The sequence below is a fragment of the Gorilla gorilla genome, chromosome 3 (genome assembly GCF_029281585.2).
Source record: "Gorilla gorilla gorilla isolate KB3781 chromosome 3, NHGRI_mGorGor1-v2.1_pri, whole genome shotgun sequence".
NCBI classification, from domain to species: domain Eukaryota; kingdom Metazoa; phylum Chordata; class Mammalia; order Primates; family Hominidae; genus Gorilla; species Gorilla gorilla.
In genome coordinates, this window is record NC_073227.2 from 128,442,161 (window position 1) to 128,458,868 (window position 16,708).

Consider the following 16,708-nt stretch of genomic DNA (forward strand, 5'->3'; position numbering starts at 1 on the left):
TACAGGGTATAGTCCCAAACAGCAAAGGAAGCCACAAAAGAATTATTAAAAAGCAGTTTCTTAAAATTCCACATTATTTGGGGTCATTTAGAATAGTATTATACAAACCACCATACTCCTTGTGGCATATATAATATTCACTGTAAAATAATGGCATGAGGTATTCGTATTCAAATCAATTTCAATGTACTCTGCTGAAGAAGACAGAGTTGCATTCAAAAGTATTTTGAAAAATTACATGTTTTGACACTTAAAGATGCAAACCATATAGCTTCTCTGAAAAACTCCATTATCCAGAAGGGCTCATTTCCACACAGTTCCTCACAACTCAGTAACAAACAGTTCTATTAAACAAAATTTATCCAAAATACTTCTTTTTTATTCTATATTCTAGTGCATTGATCTTAATTCCATTTTGTAAGTTTTCATGAACAATACTAAACATGAAGCATTTCAAGAGGGTTTTAATGAACCTCATATACTCCTCTCCCTCTGCTATTATTTTTTAATGGCATCAGATCAGTCTTGCTACCTGAGGGTCTATTTCTCTATTTCTGCTCCCCAAGGCAACTTAAACACAATTCTAGCTCTTCTGATCATTAAGGAGAGAAAAGATAATTGATGGAAGGGATACTGCCCATTCTTAAAAGCTTTCACTGTACCCATGAACCCAACCCAATTTCTTTATTAACACAGAGCTGTTTAGATAAAACCACCCCAACTATCAGCTTCCTAGTGAGCTATGGTGGACATCTGTCGGGCTGCTGTCCAGCTCTCCTCTCCATTATCCCAACTCCAACACTGTTAGAGCACTGAGCTCCTGACAGCCATTTTGTACAATGTGACCTTCTCCTCTGGCCACAGCTGATTATAGATTGGGGTGGAAGTTTGACCCAAGTTGGGCTAACCAGAGTCGCTTCTACAGAATTTGAAAGAATTATTGTCTCTTTGGGAGATGATATTGTAACAACACATAGCTTGAGTGCTCTGAACATAAGACTCAAAGAACTGAGAGAGTCAATCTGGGAAGGGAAGGAGGAAGTGATTTTCAGGGAGGGGCAGATGGAAGCAGCAGGGAAAGTGTCTGGACAGCTTTCCAATTTCCAGCTTTCTTTTTGGCCCAACTGCTCTACTGTCCTTGGATTCCACAAGATGCTCCTATATCCTTAAAACACATTTCCCCTTTCTCCTTAAGTGAGCACCGTTTGTTTCTGGCACTTGCCATCAAAAGGCTCCCATGAATGCACCTAGGGATCCTGGAACAATGGCCAGGATGTGAAAACCTGCAGTCCACGCATAATTGAGTCTAACCACACTGTCATTATGCTGCCATTGCTATTTAAGACAATGAAACCAAGCCTGAGATTATCTGTAGTCAAGTGTCATCACCTTGTGAATCCTGTACACATTTCCTGTTAGTCTGTGATAGGTGTCACAGGGATTTGTGAACACAAGCATAAAAAGAAGGAAGACACAGGTAGGCCATCACCTCAGACTGGAGCATTCCCAGAAACGACACATATGGGAGCCTCTCCGGGCCACCACAACCTCCACCTCCTATGCAGCGATCTGGCAATCCATGCAAGATACACAGCACACCAGCAGTCGCTTCCACAGGACCTCACTACTGTGGTAAAATGGCGGCACAAGGTTCCCCCAACTGGGTCAGGCCGCTATTCAAAAAAAAAAAAAACAAAACAAAAAAACCACTGCAGGCCAAGTGTGGGACAGTGCTGAGCAGGGTGCAGAAGTTTTCCCAGGAGGTGCCGACCTGTGGCCAAGGGTAGCTGCGCAGCCACGTGTTGCCCTGGCTGCCGTGCAACACTTGGTTCTCCCCAGTTCGACATCCCCCTTCCCCTCCCTAGATGCAGGCTTCCTTCCCAAGAGTTCTGAACCCCCAGGGGTCTTTTGCTTGTTTGGTAACAATTCTAGCTGAGGTGCTTTCTAAATATGTTACAAAAGATAAAGAATGGAAAACAGGATGTCATTTTTTCACTTTCTAGTTGTTGAAGCCTTAATTTTTACCCTGAGACTTGGACAAGACTTAAGATTTCTTCAGCTGCCTCCAATTTCCTTTCAATCTTATTAATTTTTAAGAATCTGGCTTTGTTTTCTAACTAAACATAACCCAGCAGCTTACTGATATTTAATGTTGGTGACTACATTGTGGAACAGAATTTGGAACAAACATTAGGCAAAAGTGTCAAACTTACCAGAGTGAGCTTCAAAAATCAAAAAAATAAATATTTTTCTCATTGAGACCACTGAAAATATTTAGAACACTCCCTGGCTGCTCTAAGAGGACAGGGCTAAATGTTGGACACCAGGCACAGCTCCTGGCAGACCCTCAGGGTTGCAGTCCTCTCACTGGTGCTTCTATTCCCACTCTGCAACTTGTCAGCTCTGTAGCACAGCTTCACAGGACCCAGGAGCCCCAAGTTCTCAACCCTTAACCACCTCATCAGGCTCTCAAACATCATCATCAAAGAAAAGCCAGAAACAATCTTCTTAAAAAATGTAAATCCAAGCACTGAACATTAACTACTATATTGAGCTTAGCAATTACCTCTCATGCTCATCTCTTGGCCCTAGGGAAATAAAGGCTGAAGTTTTTATTTAGCCAAATGTGTTTAACCAGATGATTTTTTTTTATCTTTTTTTTTTTTTTTTCCCCGAGACGGAGTCTCTCACTGTCACCTGGGCTAGAGTGCAATGGTGCTATCTTGGCTCACTGCAACCTCCGCCTCCCAGGTTCAAGTGATTCTCCAGCCTCAGCCTCCTGAGCAGCTGGGATTACAGGTGCCTGCCACCACACCTGGCTAATTTTTTCTATTTTTAGTAGAGACGGGGTTTCACTACGTTGGCCAGGCTGGTCTCGAACTCCTGACCTCATAATCTGCCCACCTCTGCCTCCCAAAGTGCTGGGATTACAGGCGTGAGCCCCTGTGCCCAGCCTTTTTTTATCTTTTAAAAGTAGCCTGTTCCTTCTTTTAAACTCTCATGTCATGTAACTAAAATAAATACATTAAAGTATCTAAAAATATCTTTTCAATCTATATAATTTAAAGGTGGTAGGCTTTTTATATTTGTTTTGATAAAGTAAATATTAATAAGCCAATTTTGAAAATTGTTTAATTAGTAAACTCAGAGTCATAATTCTCTCCAGCACTTCAAAAATTATAATTCTTTACTTCTTTAATTTCAAATAAATCTTAAGTCAGGAAGAAAGCAAAGTTCAGTATTTGATAATAATCTCTAACTTCTGAGAAATTTTAAGGTGGTATTCCAAATCAAACATATCCCAAACACCCGAAACTCACATCAATTCTATTACTGTGCTATCAAACCCCCAAATTCCGCCACCAACCTGACAGCTCGAGTGCTATCTACTACAGGAAGCCTTCCTTGATTTCATTCCGATTTATATACTTCTTATTCTCTTTATTTTTATATAAGGCACAGCATGCCACTTCTTCACAGCATAAAACATACTCTTTTATAACTACCCACTTAATATGTCTATATCTTCTTAAACTTGAAGCTCCTCCAGGAAGGGATAGGATCTCATTTGCAAACACCCCCACCGCCTAACAGGATTCGTGACTTACAGCAGTCCTCACTAAATGTTTGCGTGGTGAGTAAACAAGTGATTAGTGTTCATGACACCGGCCTTCCAGCTGGACAAAGGACAGTGTGTGCAGTCTTATCCCCTGAGGCCCTGGGCTCCCAGCATTCCCACAAATGACTAGTCCGAAAAGCTAAACAGATGAATCTGGCCTCTCCAAAAGATCCTGCAGCTTGGGGACCACCATCTCCAACCTGGAGGAATGGCTTTTAGGGATCTCATTTCCAATTATCCTAAAAGTTTCTCCACAGTGTTGAGACCACATTAATGGTAATTTATTTGTTTCAATCTGATTTCACCAGGGTGAAAAATTTTTTAATGCTCAAAAGTAGAAACACACGGGGAGACAGGAACACAACCGGGTGAATAAAGCACTGATTCAGGAGCCAGCCTCTCCGCTGGGCTGCATGCGGCCACTGCGCTGGCACTGCCCATCAAAAAATGGGAAGAATTCCATGAAACCCATAGGATCTTTAAAGAAATGAAAACACAAGTTTTTTGTTCTTACTTCATCACCTAGGTTGGAGTGCAGTGGTGCAATCATAGCTCACTGCAGCCTTGAACTCCTAGGTCCAAGCTATTCTCAATCTCAGTTTCCTGAGTAGCTGGGACTACAGGTTTATGTCACCATGCCCAGTTAATGCTTTTTATTTTTTATACAGACATAGTTTTGCTATGTTGCCCAGGCTGGTCTCAAACTCCTACCCTCAAGTGATGCTCCCATCTCTGCCTCCCAAAGTGCTGGGATTACCAGCATGAACCACTGCTTCTGGCCTAGCTTTACCTTTACTCGTCAACTTCCCTTCAGAATTGAAAACCAGCTGTGTGATATTCCACATCACACTCTGACAGACTGGTTTGTTTTTTGCTTTTTTTGAGACAGAGCCATGTTCTGTTGCTCAGGCTGTAGTGCAGTGGTGTAATCTCAGCTCACTGCAGCCTTGACATCCCGGGCTCAATAGATCCAACCACCTCAGCCTCGCTAGTAGCTGGAACACGCCACCGCACGCAGCTAATTTTTGTAGAGAAGGGATCTTGCCATGTTGCTCAGACTGGTCTCAAATTCCTGCGCTCAAGCAATTCACCCACTTCAACCTCCCAAAGTACTGGAATTACAGGAATGAGCTACCATACCCAGCCTGGAGGATTGGTTCTAATCAAGTATTTTATTATTTCTAAGGTGAGGTCAGCACTAGTATGACTGTAGTCTGGCAAACAAGGAACCATATTATTACATTAGTGGAAAATCAAACCCTCAAACTAGAGGCAATGCTTCTAATATCCCTGGACACAAGGTAGCCACCCTGGGGAGGAAGGAGGGACACAGGGGATGATCTGTACAGGAACTGAAGAACATCCCCATCATGTATAAGCCATTTTCAAGGTCGTGCAGAAGCTTTATAGTTATACAGAGCCACTCGGACATAAAATGATAACTATAAATTAGGAAATAAAAAAAGAGATCTGAGTCCCTATAATAACACTGGGAGGCAGTGCAGACCACACAAAAGCAAAGCAGACCAGAAAGTTGGACTTGAGGGAGAGACAGACAGGGATCTCAGAGGACGCTGGGCACAATCCTTCACTTATACTGAGAAACCAGAGGCTTTAGGTGACCTGCCCCAGGCCGCACAAATTTACACAAGAGCTAACCTGGGAGACTGGGTGGCCTCATTCCTGGGCTCTGCTCTTTCCATAACATGACGCTCTGTTCCCTTTGTCTTTCATTTCTTTGCCAGGGCTCTGTTCCAGAACAGAAGACCCCCTCCATTTTTCTGTGATAACGGTAGTTATTTCTAAGTGCCACCTCCTCGGAGGTGCCTTTCCTGACAATCCAATCTAGAAGCAGACCCCTAAGTTACTCCCTAACTTATTTTTATTATAGTACTTATATTTTCCTGTTTGTTTTTTTTAATCAGCTACCCTCACAGCAACATAACAAGCACTGTGAGAATAGGGACCTTCTTTGCTCCATCCAACACTCTATTTCCAGGTCATACAAGTCTCCATAGGGCCTATCTTAGGTGCTCAATAAATGCTGAATCATGAATAAACAAGTCAGCTACTATACAAACAGAATGTTTCTGAATTCCTACAACAAAGGAAGGGGTGGGGGTACAACAGAAATAATTATCATGTCTAATTTATGGAAATCTTTATGAAGGTGGATCTGAGCTCCTCTCTACTCTACAGTTCTTATCCAATAACTGCCAGTTCTGGTCTCCAAACTCGGATGGTGTGCAGGGCAGTGACTTCAAAGGCTGCATGACTGATCCGGGAATGAGAGGGAGGGCAACACCAGAGACTCTGATTACAGGAAGCTCAACCAACTGGAGCCTCACCAGCGGCGGGATGGCCTGAGAATGTTTTAGGGGGGTAGGGTGGAGAGAGAGGGTTATTTTTGTTTTTCTTGTGCAGGATAGAACATCTTAACCTTAAGAAAATATAAATAAGTGACAAGAAAGCACAATGACAGCTGTGACTTACTAGAAAAAGATGTTTGGGATACACTTTAGGACAAAAATAGCCATCTTTTACATCTAAAATACCATAGGATGCTAATCGTGAAGAACACCAAATCGACTACCAAACTCTGAAATACAGAAATACATTTTTCCATGCTTTTTAATATAAATAGTTAGCTTCACAGATTTTGGTGCAAACAGAAGTGAGGTAAATCGAGTGCCAGCCCTTGGCACACTGCCATTCTGAGGGCTTTCTGTTTACAGGCAGAACATGAAAAAACTTTTGGCCATTCCTAAGTGTTCAGTAATTAAAACAATTTTTTTTTTCAAAAAAAAAAATTACAAGGCTTGTGATTTTGACTAGATTTACTTCTACTATGAAGCCATGAGCTACTGGGGTGGGTGTCATCAGCCATGCTTACATCCTATCTGTGCTTCTAATAATGGAGCCAGGTGGCTGGCTCAGAAGAGGTTCTCGATTAATAGCCATTAAGTTAAAATGAGTATATTTTTTTTATCTTATATGAAGGGATGTTCCTCCTTTCACTTGGAGGAAAGCTTGCCACTCAGTATTAGTTTAGAAGAGTTTTGATATCATAAAACTACAGTGATGGGATTTGGAAAAACCTGGGGAATCTGAATAAAGATGAAGAAAGTTTCACAGAGGAGAGGGCAATTGACTTAGGTCTCAGTAGGAGGAAGGAGCGAGTCTGAGCTCCAACTGTGTGCTGGCTGCTGGGCAGATCCTGCACATCAACCACCACAGGGGGTAGGTATCGATATTCCCCTTTTCCAGGTAAGGAAAATGAAGATTAAAAAGCTGAAGTAGATTGCTCAGGCAATCAACTGATTTAAAATTCAGATCTATTTGGTACCAAAATCTCTGCTGGCCCCTTTGGGCAAGTTGTTTGAAACCTCAGCACCAAAATTAAGTTCTAAAAGTTTAGGTAAGGGCCACCTGGTTTAGTCAAAAGCCAAATGAGCTGCAGGATAACACTCTTCTCCTAAGAAACACTGCACATGTCTATCCAGTCCTCTGTAGAGGAAATGGGCTTTCAAAGCCCAGGGACAGCATGTGCGGTGCCCTCTTGCCATGTGGGGAACTGCTAATAATTTTGTTTGGACTGAGCATAGGACTCAGAAGGGCTAGGGTAAAAGTGAGGGGAGGCAGAGAGCAAGAGTGACTGGGGGCAAAGCTACAAGGGCAGGACTGGGCAGACCCACACACTAAGTGGCGGGTGCTTTATCTTTTAGCCAATGGGAAGTACTGGCTGTTTCCAGGACGGGAAGTGATGCACAATCTGAGTTGTAGGAAATCCCTCCAGGAGCAACGTGAAGGATGAACTGGTAGAAAGAAAGCCTGGAGGCAGAAAAATTATTAACGTGTATTACAGTACTCCAGATGGAAAGTCTGAGCACCTGAACTAGGGCTATGGCAGTGGTAAGTGTGAGAGAAAAGGCTCAAGACAGACCCCAAAGACAGGGATTGGTGATTGACTGGATGTGGGTTCTTAGAGAGAGAGGATAACCAAAGGCAGCTCCTTTGAGAACCGTTACCAGGAGAAGAGGTACACACACTGCTAATTTAAAGCTTAATAAAGACCAAGCCTTAATTTACAATGTCAGGTTCCTTGGGCTAGTGGTCCTGTGGAAATAAATAAAAAATTATAGTAAAAAGAAATAAAATAAATATTACTTATAAATACTAGAGTAAAATCTAGCAATAGTTACCAATAAAGAGAAATACTTGATAGAAGAAACACAGTTAAATAAGTGCCCATGCCATATTAAATAATAGAAAAAATATAAAGCATATATAGCTTTCTGACTAGAAACAAATACATTACTTTTGAGTGACTACATGTGATTTCAATTGAGAAAAAGTCTCTACTGAGCAAAAGCTTGGGAGTTCTGGGCTAAAATGGTGCTCCTCAAACCCACCCTGGATTTGCTGAGTAAGATGGCATTTTGCTTACTGTTTGTTGTCGTTTGTTCTTTTTTTAAGCAGGCCGATTTGCCACTGATCAGTAAGAAATGGTTTAGAAGAAAGAGTTAGGGGAAAGGAAATGGACGAAGAATAAATGGGCCAAAGAGGATAGAAGAGAAAAGATAAAAGCATACTATATTGCAAATACATAGCCGGTATAAAAACCATCAGATTTTTTAAAGCACTAATTTGATTTTGCTGAGTTCTCCTCTTTAAGGAGCAATGTCGAATGAACTCATTATGAGCAAGAAGATTCACAAGCAAGTGCCTCTTTTTATAACAACTAACGTCAGCAGTAGGACCAGAGAGTCGTTCTTACCATGTTTCAGATGTAGGCAGCTGTCATTCTTGGACCTGTACCTGCAGAAAATTGTGTCTTTAACAAATTTTTATTGAAGAGGTTTTTGTACATTCCAAATACGTAGTAGCTACAATATCATGTGAACTTGTTTGCTTTACTTTTCATGGTTCTTATACCAGCCATTTTTATTTGTGCAGTACAAGTAGTGGCCTTATTTTTAATGAAAGAAAAAAGGAAAATAAATGGGACCTCACTGATGTCTTGAATTAATGTACAAGAAAGACAAACCCTATCATTATGTTTTAAATTTTTAAAAAACCCAAATCACAAAAGAGATTCTCAAGGGAACACCAGGTAACATCATTTAACCAATATAAAATATTGTATCTTTAAGGAGTTATATCAAATAGTAAAAAGGCAAGAGTGTTAAAGCAAAGTAAACACAGACAACAGAAGCAAAAATAAAACAAACAAACAAACAAACAAAATCCCACAGTTTACAACCAGGATTCCAGGTGACAGGGTTTGGGAAACAGTTTTTACATGTACCTTCCCACAGTCACATTTAAAAGAAGGGTCTTTTAAATTTTTAAAAGAATTTCAGGAAGAAAAAGCAGAGTTAAAGCATCATGAGTTACAGTCACAGAAGAAAGCAGTGTGTAGACAGATGCAAACTGCTTTAAAAGGTGTTTGTCAGAAGCCTGAGGATTGACTGGAAAGTCTCATGGTGCCTACCTGATGTAGATTCCTGTAGTTTCTCCCTCTTCCTCTTCTTTTTCTTACCCTGGAAGAAGAGAGGTATACTGTCATGTCACAGATTGTACCATGAACACACAGATGAATGTGATGTGGAAGTACAGGCAGGCGGTCAACAAAGAGGTAAAGATGACTCATTCTCTCTCCCTCTTCACCATCTCTATCTAGAAACAAAGTCAGAAAGCAAGAGAACGGGAGAAAATAGTGACCTGGTGACCTTTGTCTCTATAGCTTCATATTTAACATCATCAATATTGACACCGTGGGTAGACACTTTGTCTCTCTCTCTCTCTCTTACTCACTCACACACACACACACACACACACAATGATGTCTTAGAGCTGTGGCCATAGAGCCTTCTCTCTCTCTCTCACACACATACACACACACGGATAATGATGTCCTAGAGCTGTGGCCATAGGACCCTCTTCAAGGAAAGCCAGCTTAATGAGCCATTCCTTTTCTTACTAACCAACACACTTAGAACCCATTTCTGGTAGTGCTTAAGATAAACCTTACTGTGAATTCCATTGTCTGATTAAAAGTTTCCTGGTGTTAACTGAGTACCCACAGGCCCTGTGGCACAGAAACGACAAAACCAAGGAGAAAGGGAGAAGAGAGTGAGAGAACCTGAGAAAACTGAAGATATCTCAAAGACTTATTTCTAGCAATTAAGGACCTTACTTCCCAAAACAGACAAAATAACATGGATATGTACACCATTTTAAATACATTTCAAAACATCTCAATGCCAAATCAAAAAGCTTAGATCCCACTTACAGTGGTCTAATTTTCCCTTTTCCTTCATAACTACTTTGTCCTCAAAAATAATTTTAGGCTGGGTGTGGTGGCTCACACCTGTAATCCCGGCACTTCAGGAAGCCGAGGTGGGCAGATCACGAGGTCAGGAGTTCAAGACTAGCCTGACCAACATGGTGAAACCCTGTCTCTACTAAAGATACAAAAATTAGCCAGGCGTGGTGGCGTGTGCCTGTAATCCCAGCTACTGGGGAGGCTGAAGCAGGAGAATCACTTGAACCCAGAGGCAGAGGTTGCAGTGAGCCAGGATTGCTCCACTGGGCCACAGAGTGAGCCTGGGCCACAGAGTGAGACTCCATCTCAAAAAATAATAACAATCTTGAAAGAAGACTCCATTATTTTTGATGTGCCATTTCTCAGGGTCACTGATATCTGCTCTTTGCCTCAGTGTTGGGGAGGATGATTTCAGTCACCCTTCTGAAGCTGTAAAGCCTCAATGGCCAAGTGACATGAAGAACTATCTTGAGGTGCAGAAATATGCACTTTTATAGAGCCACAAAATATATATGGTACAATCTTATAGCTTTTAAAAAAATTATTTGTTAATTTGATTATTACAGCAGACATAAGCTAGAGATATTGGATATGATATGTGTTCCATTTTAGTCATTTGAAAATACCTGATGCAGGTTGGTCATTTACTATAAGCAGACCATGGCTATACGCTATTAATTATTATTTTGAGACAGGGTCTTGCTCTCATAACAATAATAATAATTATTATTATTATTATTTTTATTTGAGACGGAGTCTTTGTTGCCCAGGCTGGAGTGCAGTGGCATGATCTTGGCTTGCTGCAACCTCCACCTCCCAGGTTCAAGCGATGTTCCTGCCTCAGCCTCCCAAGTAGCTGGGATTATAGGTGCATGCCACCATGCCTGGCTAAATTTTGTATTTTTGGTAAATACGGAGTTTCACCATGTTGGCCAGGCTGGCCTTGAACTCCTGACCTCAAGTAATCCGCCCCTATAAGTGGGGCTTCTTTCAAGACTATTAAAGGTGCTCTGGGGACAGGGAGTAGAGAGGGAGTGCACGCTTCTTTCAAGTATCCACAACGGTCCTTTCAATGTAATTACTGCAAGGTTCAGAAGTTGCTACAAGGTTGTTTCATGTGTCTGGAACCTTATTTCACACTTTTTTCTTTCCCAACCCTTCAACCCGTGTCTCAAGTGTTATCTATTCCATGAACCTTCTCTGCTCCACACCTTGTTGGTCCATCCCTCAGGCAGAGCTGGGGCTCTTCTTCCTTGCTCCCTATGACCCTGAGCTCACTGCATGACTGAATGCCTCACAGGTGCTATAATGGGCTCTGTCCCCAGAGCACCACCTGGGTCTCAGCACCACGCTCCCCTACTCACACATGTCTAGAACATAGCCGGCACACAGTGACCAACTGAGCCTGCACCGTTACGCTTCTACCGCTAAATCAAATAACCTGTTACCTTCTAGGATATCAACCAGTTCTTCAAGAGAATCTACATTTATGATAGGCAAAGAGAACTAAGTAGTTTGGATGTATTAATGTCAAGTTATACAAAAACCAAAATTTATGTATGGTAAAAACAAAAAAATTTTTTTGTTAAAATTATACGGACTATGTAATATTGGAAAGCATTAAAAACTAAATTGAAAAGTTCTAACGTTATAAATATTTGGCTAATCTCACCAAGAAAATCTGTGCACTATTAATTAGCCTGTTATTAGCCAGAGTTATAAAAACAAGTTCAAATTATAAATCTATGTCATGTAATAGGGTATTTTAATACTGAATAATTGAGATATACATTTCACACGATCTCATTGAGGATCAGGATACCATTCTGGCACTAAATGCCTTAATTTTACCTTTATTCTATCCCTGTACAGTACTGTTATTTAAAGAACAGTATCTTTAGATAAAGTACTATCATTGATCAGCTTCTGTTTGCCTCAGTAATTGAATGACTTATTTTGATTATGATGAAAACACTATGAACGAAGCTGGGCTTTCCCTTCATTCAAGGAATATGCAAAACAATTTCCTTTAAAAGTTGTGCAGAGGAAATCTTTAAAGATAAATCACATTACAGTAGCTTTCTTTAAAACTACTTTCTTCCCACCCATCAACATGGAGAAGAGAGAGCAGATAAAGAGATAGAATATGTAGGTGTTTGTTTCATGTCTTTTTAAAAGTTAAAACTCATTACTTAAGAATTAGAAAAATAAATTTAAAGGCATTCAAGAAGCAATGCTGAATAAAATTCACAGCACCATAAAGTTTACAAAGGTCATATGAGGAAGATTAGCTCTCCCGCTTCAGACAAACTACACCCAAAAGACACCTAAGGCAGGATTAGAAGATCCTTTTTTTTTTTTTTTGGAGACAGTTTCGCACTTGTCACCTAGACTGGAGTGCAATGGTGCGATCTGGGCTCATTGCAACCTCCTCCTCTCAAGTTCAAGCAATTCTCCTGCCTCAGCCTCCCAAGTAGCTGGGACTGCAGGTGCACGCCACCATGCCCAGCTAATTTTTGTACTTTTAGTAGATACAGGATTTCACCATGTTGGTCAGGCTGGTCTCGAATGCCTGACCTCAAGTTATCTGCCTGCCTCAGCCTTCCAAAGTGCTAGGATTACAGGCGTGAGCCACCATGGCTGGCCAGAAGAAGACACTTTTGAAACCCTCTGGGTGAACACTGATCTTCCTACTTACAGGGCATGGCAGGAGCTCTATATAGAGATGGTAATTGCTGCTCAGAAAACAGAAGCCTGGCTCGGGGGTGAAAATTCTTCAACTACAGCAGTCTTAAGAAGGCACCGGGCTGGGCGTGGTGGCTCACGCTTATAATCCTAGCACTTTGAGAGGCTGAGGCAGGCGGATCACCTGAGGTGTTCGAGACCAGCCTGACCAACATGGAGAAACCCCGTCTCTACTAAAAATACAAAATTAGCTGGGTGTGGTGGTGCATGCCTGTAATCCCAGTTACTCAGAAGGCTGAGGCTGGAGAATCGCTTAAACCTGGGAGACAGAGGTTGTGGTGAGCCGAGATCATGCCATTGCATTCCAGCCTGGGCAACAAGAGCGAATCTCTGTCTCAAAACAAAACAAAACAAAACAAAAAAACAAAAAGAAGGTACTGGAAGACTGAGCTAATCCACTCAGGAGGAGGAAAACCACGTAGATTTTGAAGTCAGAGTGACCTGGGTGAAAACTTCAGCTTAGCCACCTACTACAAGGCCTTGCATAAATTACCTAAACTCTTCAGCCTCTCAATTTCCTCACCTGAAAAATGGAGTAATAATATTCATGTAATAGTATTCATTCCACCACTGGGTTGCTGTCAAAAATTTAAGACAGTTCCTAACCATCAGCATATGGTAGTTATTAAGGCAACCAAAATAACTCAGAAGAGCTGACTATGCTGTTTCCCATAAGTAACAGACAGACTCTTACTTCCTGTGTCAAACTTATATCCAATGTCTGAGCTCCAAACCTTGACCAGTAAAGTGACTTTTTCTGTGGAGCATATTATAGGAAATAAATTGTGCAACCCATTTCCAGAAATATGTTTCCATGTGTGTATGACCTCAGATACGCATCCCTGTCATCATCTCTTGTGAGAACTTGAGCCCCACAGCAGCACCTAAAGCAATGGCTACATATTAAATTGTATATTAATTAACGGCTTCGCTCTTGCTCTTTTAAAAAGAAATAATTCCACTTTTATTAAGACTGACCTGGCTGGCATTTCTAATGCTCGTCTCACATAGACCCTGAGAATTACAGACTGAATGTTGTGTTCTCCCAAATATATATGCTGAAATTCTAACCCCCAATGTGATGGTATGATGAGGGAGAGCCTTTGGGAGGTGATCATAGCCTAAGCAAGGCACTCTCACGAAGGGGATTAATGTCCTTATAAAAGAGACCCCAGAGCACTCTCTTCCCCCTTCTTCTACCTTGCAAAGATACAGCCAGAAGGCTGGGACCAGGCCCTCACCAGACACCAAACCTGCCTGCACCTTAATCCTGGACTTCACAGGCTCCAGAAGTGTGAGAAATAAACCTGTTTGTTTATAACTCACCATGTCCATGGTATTTTATTATAGTAGGCTGCATGAACTCAGACATAATAACTGCAAAATATTAAATTAAGAGCTTAAATAGTGAAAATTATTCCCCTCTATAAAATAAAAGTCTTTGCCCTATCAAGACTACATAAGTGAGATGCTCAAATTCTACAGTAATAAAACAATTGGCACTATAAATGAGGTATTTCCTGCTGATAAAATTAGTATGACTTAAACATGATATACCTACACTGAATAGAATACGTGATAGATGCTGGGGTACAATAACATGAAAAAAGATTTTTTTTACCCAGTTTTAAGTAGTCTGTGGCAAAACAGTCACCTGAATACATTGTTTATAAGAAGTGTAAAATAATACAGTCCTTTGGAAAGCAATGTGACAATATGTATGAAGAAATTTAAAATAGCCGGGGCAGTGGCTCATGCCTGTAATCCCAGCACTTTGGGAGGCAGAAGCAGGCAGATCAGCTGAGGTCAGGCATTCAAGACCAGCCTGGCCAACATGGTGAAACCCTGTCTCTACTAAAAATACAAAAAATTAGCCATGTGTGGGGGTGCACGCCTGTAATCCTAACTGCTTGGGAGGCTGAGGTAGAAGAATCGCTTGAACCCAGGAGGCAGAGGTTGCAGTGAGCCGAGATCATGCCACCGCACTCCAGCCTGGGCGACAGAGTGAGATTCCGTCTCAAAAAAAAACACACAAAATAACTTTAAAATATTTATATCCTTTACCTCCACAATGAATCTATTCAACATAAATAATAGCCCTAAATACAGAAAAAAACTGTTATGGATAGACATATTCATTGAAGGAATATTTACATTTGTAAGAAAAACAATAGGAAGCAACTTAAATGTCTAAAAGCAGGAAAAAATAAGATTAAATAAATTGTGAAATTCACTTAATGGAATATTGATAGACATAAACACTGTGCCATAACAGAGAAATGCTTTTTATATAAGATCGAGAAGTATGCAACAAACATGTATATATATACACCCAGGCACACAAATATGCAAGTAAAAAAAAAACACGCATAGAAAAAATATTAGAAAGTAATATAAGTAGTTATTACTAATGTTGCCTTTACATAGTAAGATTATGGTCTTTTTTTAATCTTTCTTTTATCAAATTTTAATAATAAGGTATTAGTTTATTTCAAAAATTTTATTTAAAAGCATTCATTAGCACCCATAGCAAAAAAAAAAAAAAAGATAGCTTGAAGCTTTCATAATGCAATATATCCATGAAATCCTTATTACAAAGTTCATTAACTTCCAAAAAATAAGTAGTACCAGCATTATATACACCCTAAAACACATTTCCTTCTTGAACGCAAAAGAGCGAATGAGTGAGAGTGGAGAGCCACTGGTATGGAGGAGGGGCTTACATAATTGTCTCTTGCAGACCAGCCTGGATAAAGCTGCATATGTAGCTGTCTTTCTTTCCGTGCTAATTCATAATATTTAGCCTGCTCTTCACGGGAGAGGGCATGCCACTAAAACAGAGAGGAAGGAAGAAAAAAACAAAAGTAAGCAAAATAGCAATAGTATATTTTATGTTTCAAAAATCAAAAAATGAAAATATTAAGCATTTAAACTTTGATTTATTTTTAAATTGCAGAAGACTAAGTGCCAAGTGCCGTAGAAATCTCCTTGGAGTCTAGTGGCTACAGTGAAACTCAGACTTTGGTTTCTCTATCCTGTTCTCTGATATCACATGAAACACATCAAAGTCAATCAAAGTGTTCAAAGTAAAATGATCTCTGTCACCCACCCTTTCTCTTTTCCAATATAAATTAAAAAGAACTTTCACTGGTGAACCTCAACACCCAACTTCACTGTTTTTCACAGTTAGTAGCATATTCTGATATCTGAGCCCAAGTACTTTTTATTTATGCAAAATGTGATAATTTCCAGATGTCTTTTAAAACAGATATACCCTCTCCTCATATGAACACTTTCCCATTTTGTCATACGAAGAGCCTGAAACCTTAATCATATGATTATCTATAACGAAGGACATGAAAAGTCAGCCTGTGTATCTCCATCTCTTCATTGTCTCCTCACACTCATATAGACGCTGTCTATAGGGACAACACTGATGACACTGTCCAGTCACACAAACATTTATGGCTATGGCTTTTAGCCTCCTTCTGATGGACAGCACGGGGCATTATTTAAGTTTGTTTTGCCATCTAGAATTTGAGACTGTAATTTCTAATATGAAGAATGTAGCTGCTAATATCCTTCAAACCTTTTGTCTCCTTTTTACATAACTGATTATATAGCACATATAACAAAGTCATTTATGTAGGAAAGGTATCTGGGATTTTAAGGGGTTTACATTTGCACACTGCTTTGCATACATCTGCACATGACTCACCCCAGTCCCCAGCAGACAGTGTTCATGTATTTTCCCAACTTCCCCAATGCCAGGATCTGCCAGCAGAACTTTCCAGGGAGAACCATCTGGGATTTGGGAGAACCACTGTCCATGAGGGTATGACACAGAGGCAATGGTAGCTATACAAGGATGAGACCAGAGCCCACACTACACAAACATACATGCTCACCTGAGCACATACACACGCAAAACACACACACACCCCACTCACATGCTCACCTGAGCACATATACCCACATCCACATGCATAACACACATGCTCCTCTGTGCACATAAA

The 16,708-nt window shown here is 40.6% G+C and overlaps 1 protein-coding gene across 6 annotated transcripts in view; it reads right to left on the bottom strand.

The window, feature by feature from the left end:
- Nucleotides 1-16,708, bottom strand: part of LEF1 (lymphoid enhancer binding factor 1) — a 123,399-nt gene that overhangs the window by 9,024 nt on the left and 97,667 nt on the right. For 3 of the 6 annotated variants that reach the window (XM_031010305.3, XM_004040254.5, XM_004040256.5), the window contains 3 exons: nucleotides 15,416-15,523; nucleotides 9,114-9,162; nucleotides 8,397-8,437 (listed from right to left, as the gene is read on the bottom strand). In XM_031010305.3, the coding sequence (XP_030866165.1) occupies nucleotides 8,403-8,437; nucleotides 9,114-9,162; nucleotides 15,416-15,523 (192 nt within the window). In that variant the 3' untranslated portion in view covers nucleotides 8,397-8,402. The remainder of the gene's footprint in view (nucleotides 1-8,396; nucleotides 8,438-9,113; nucleotides 9,163-15,415; nucleotides 15,524-16,708) is intronic. The other 3 variants (XM_055384156.2, XM_004040255.5, XM_055384157.2) reach the window with 1 other exon arrangement.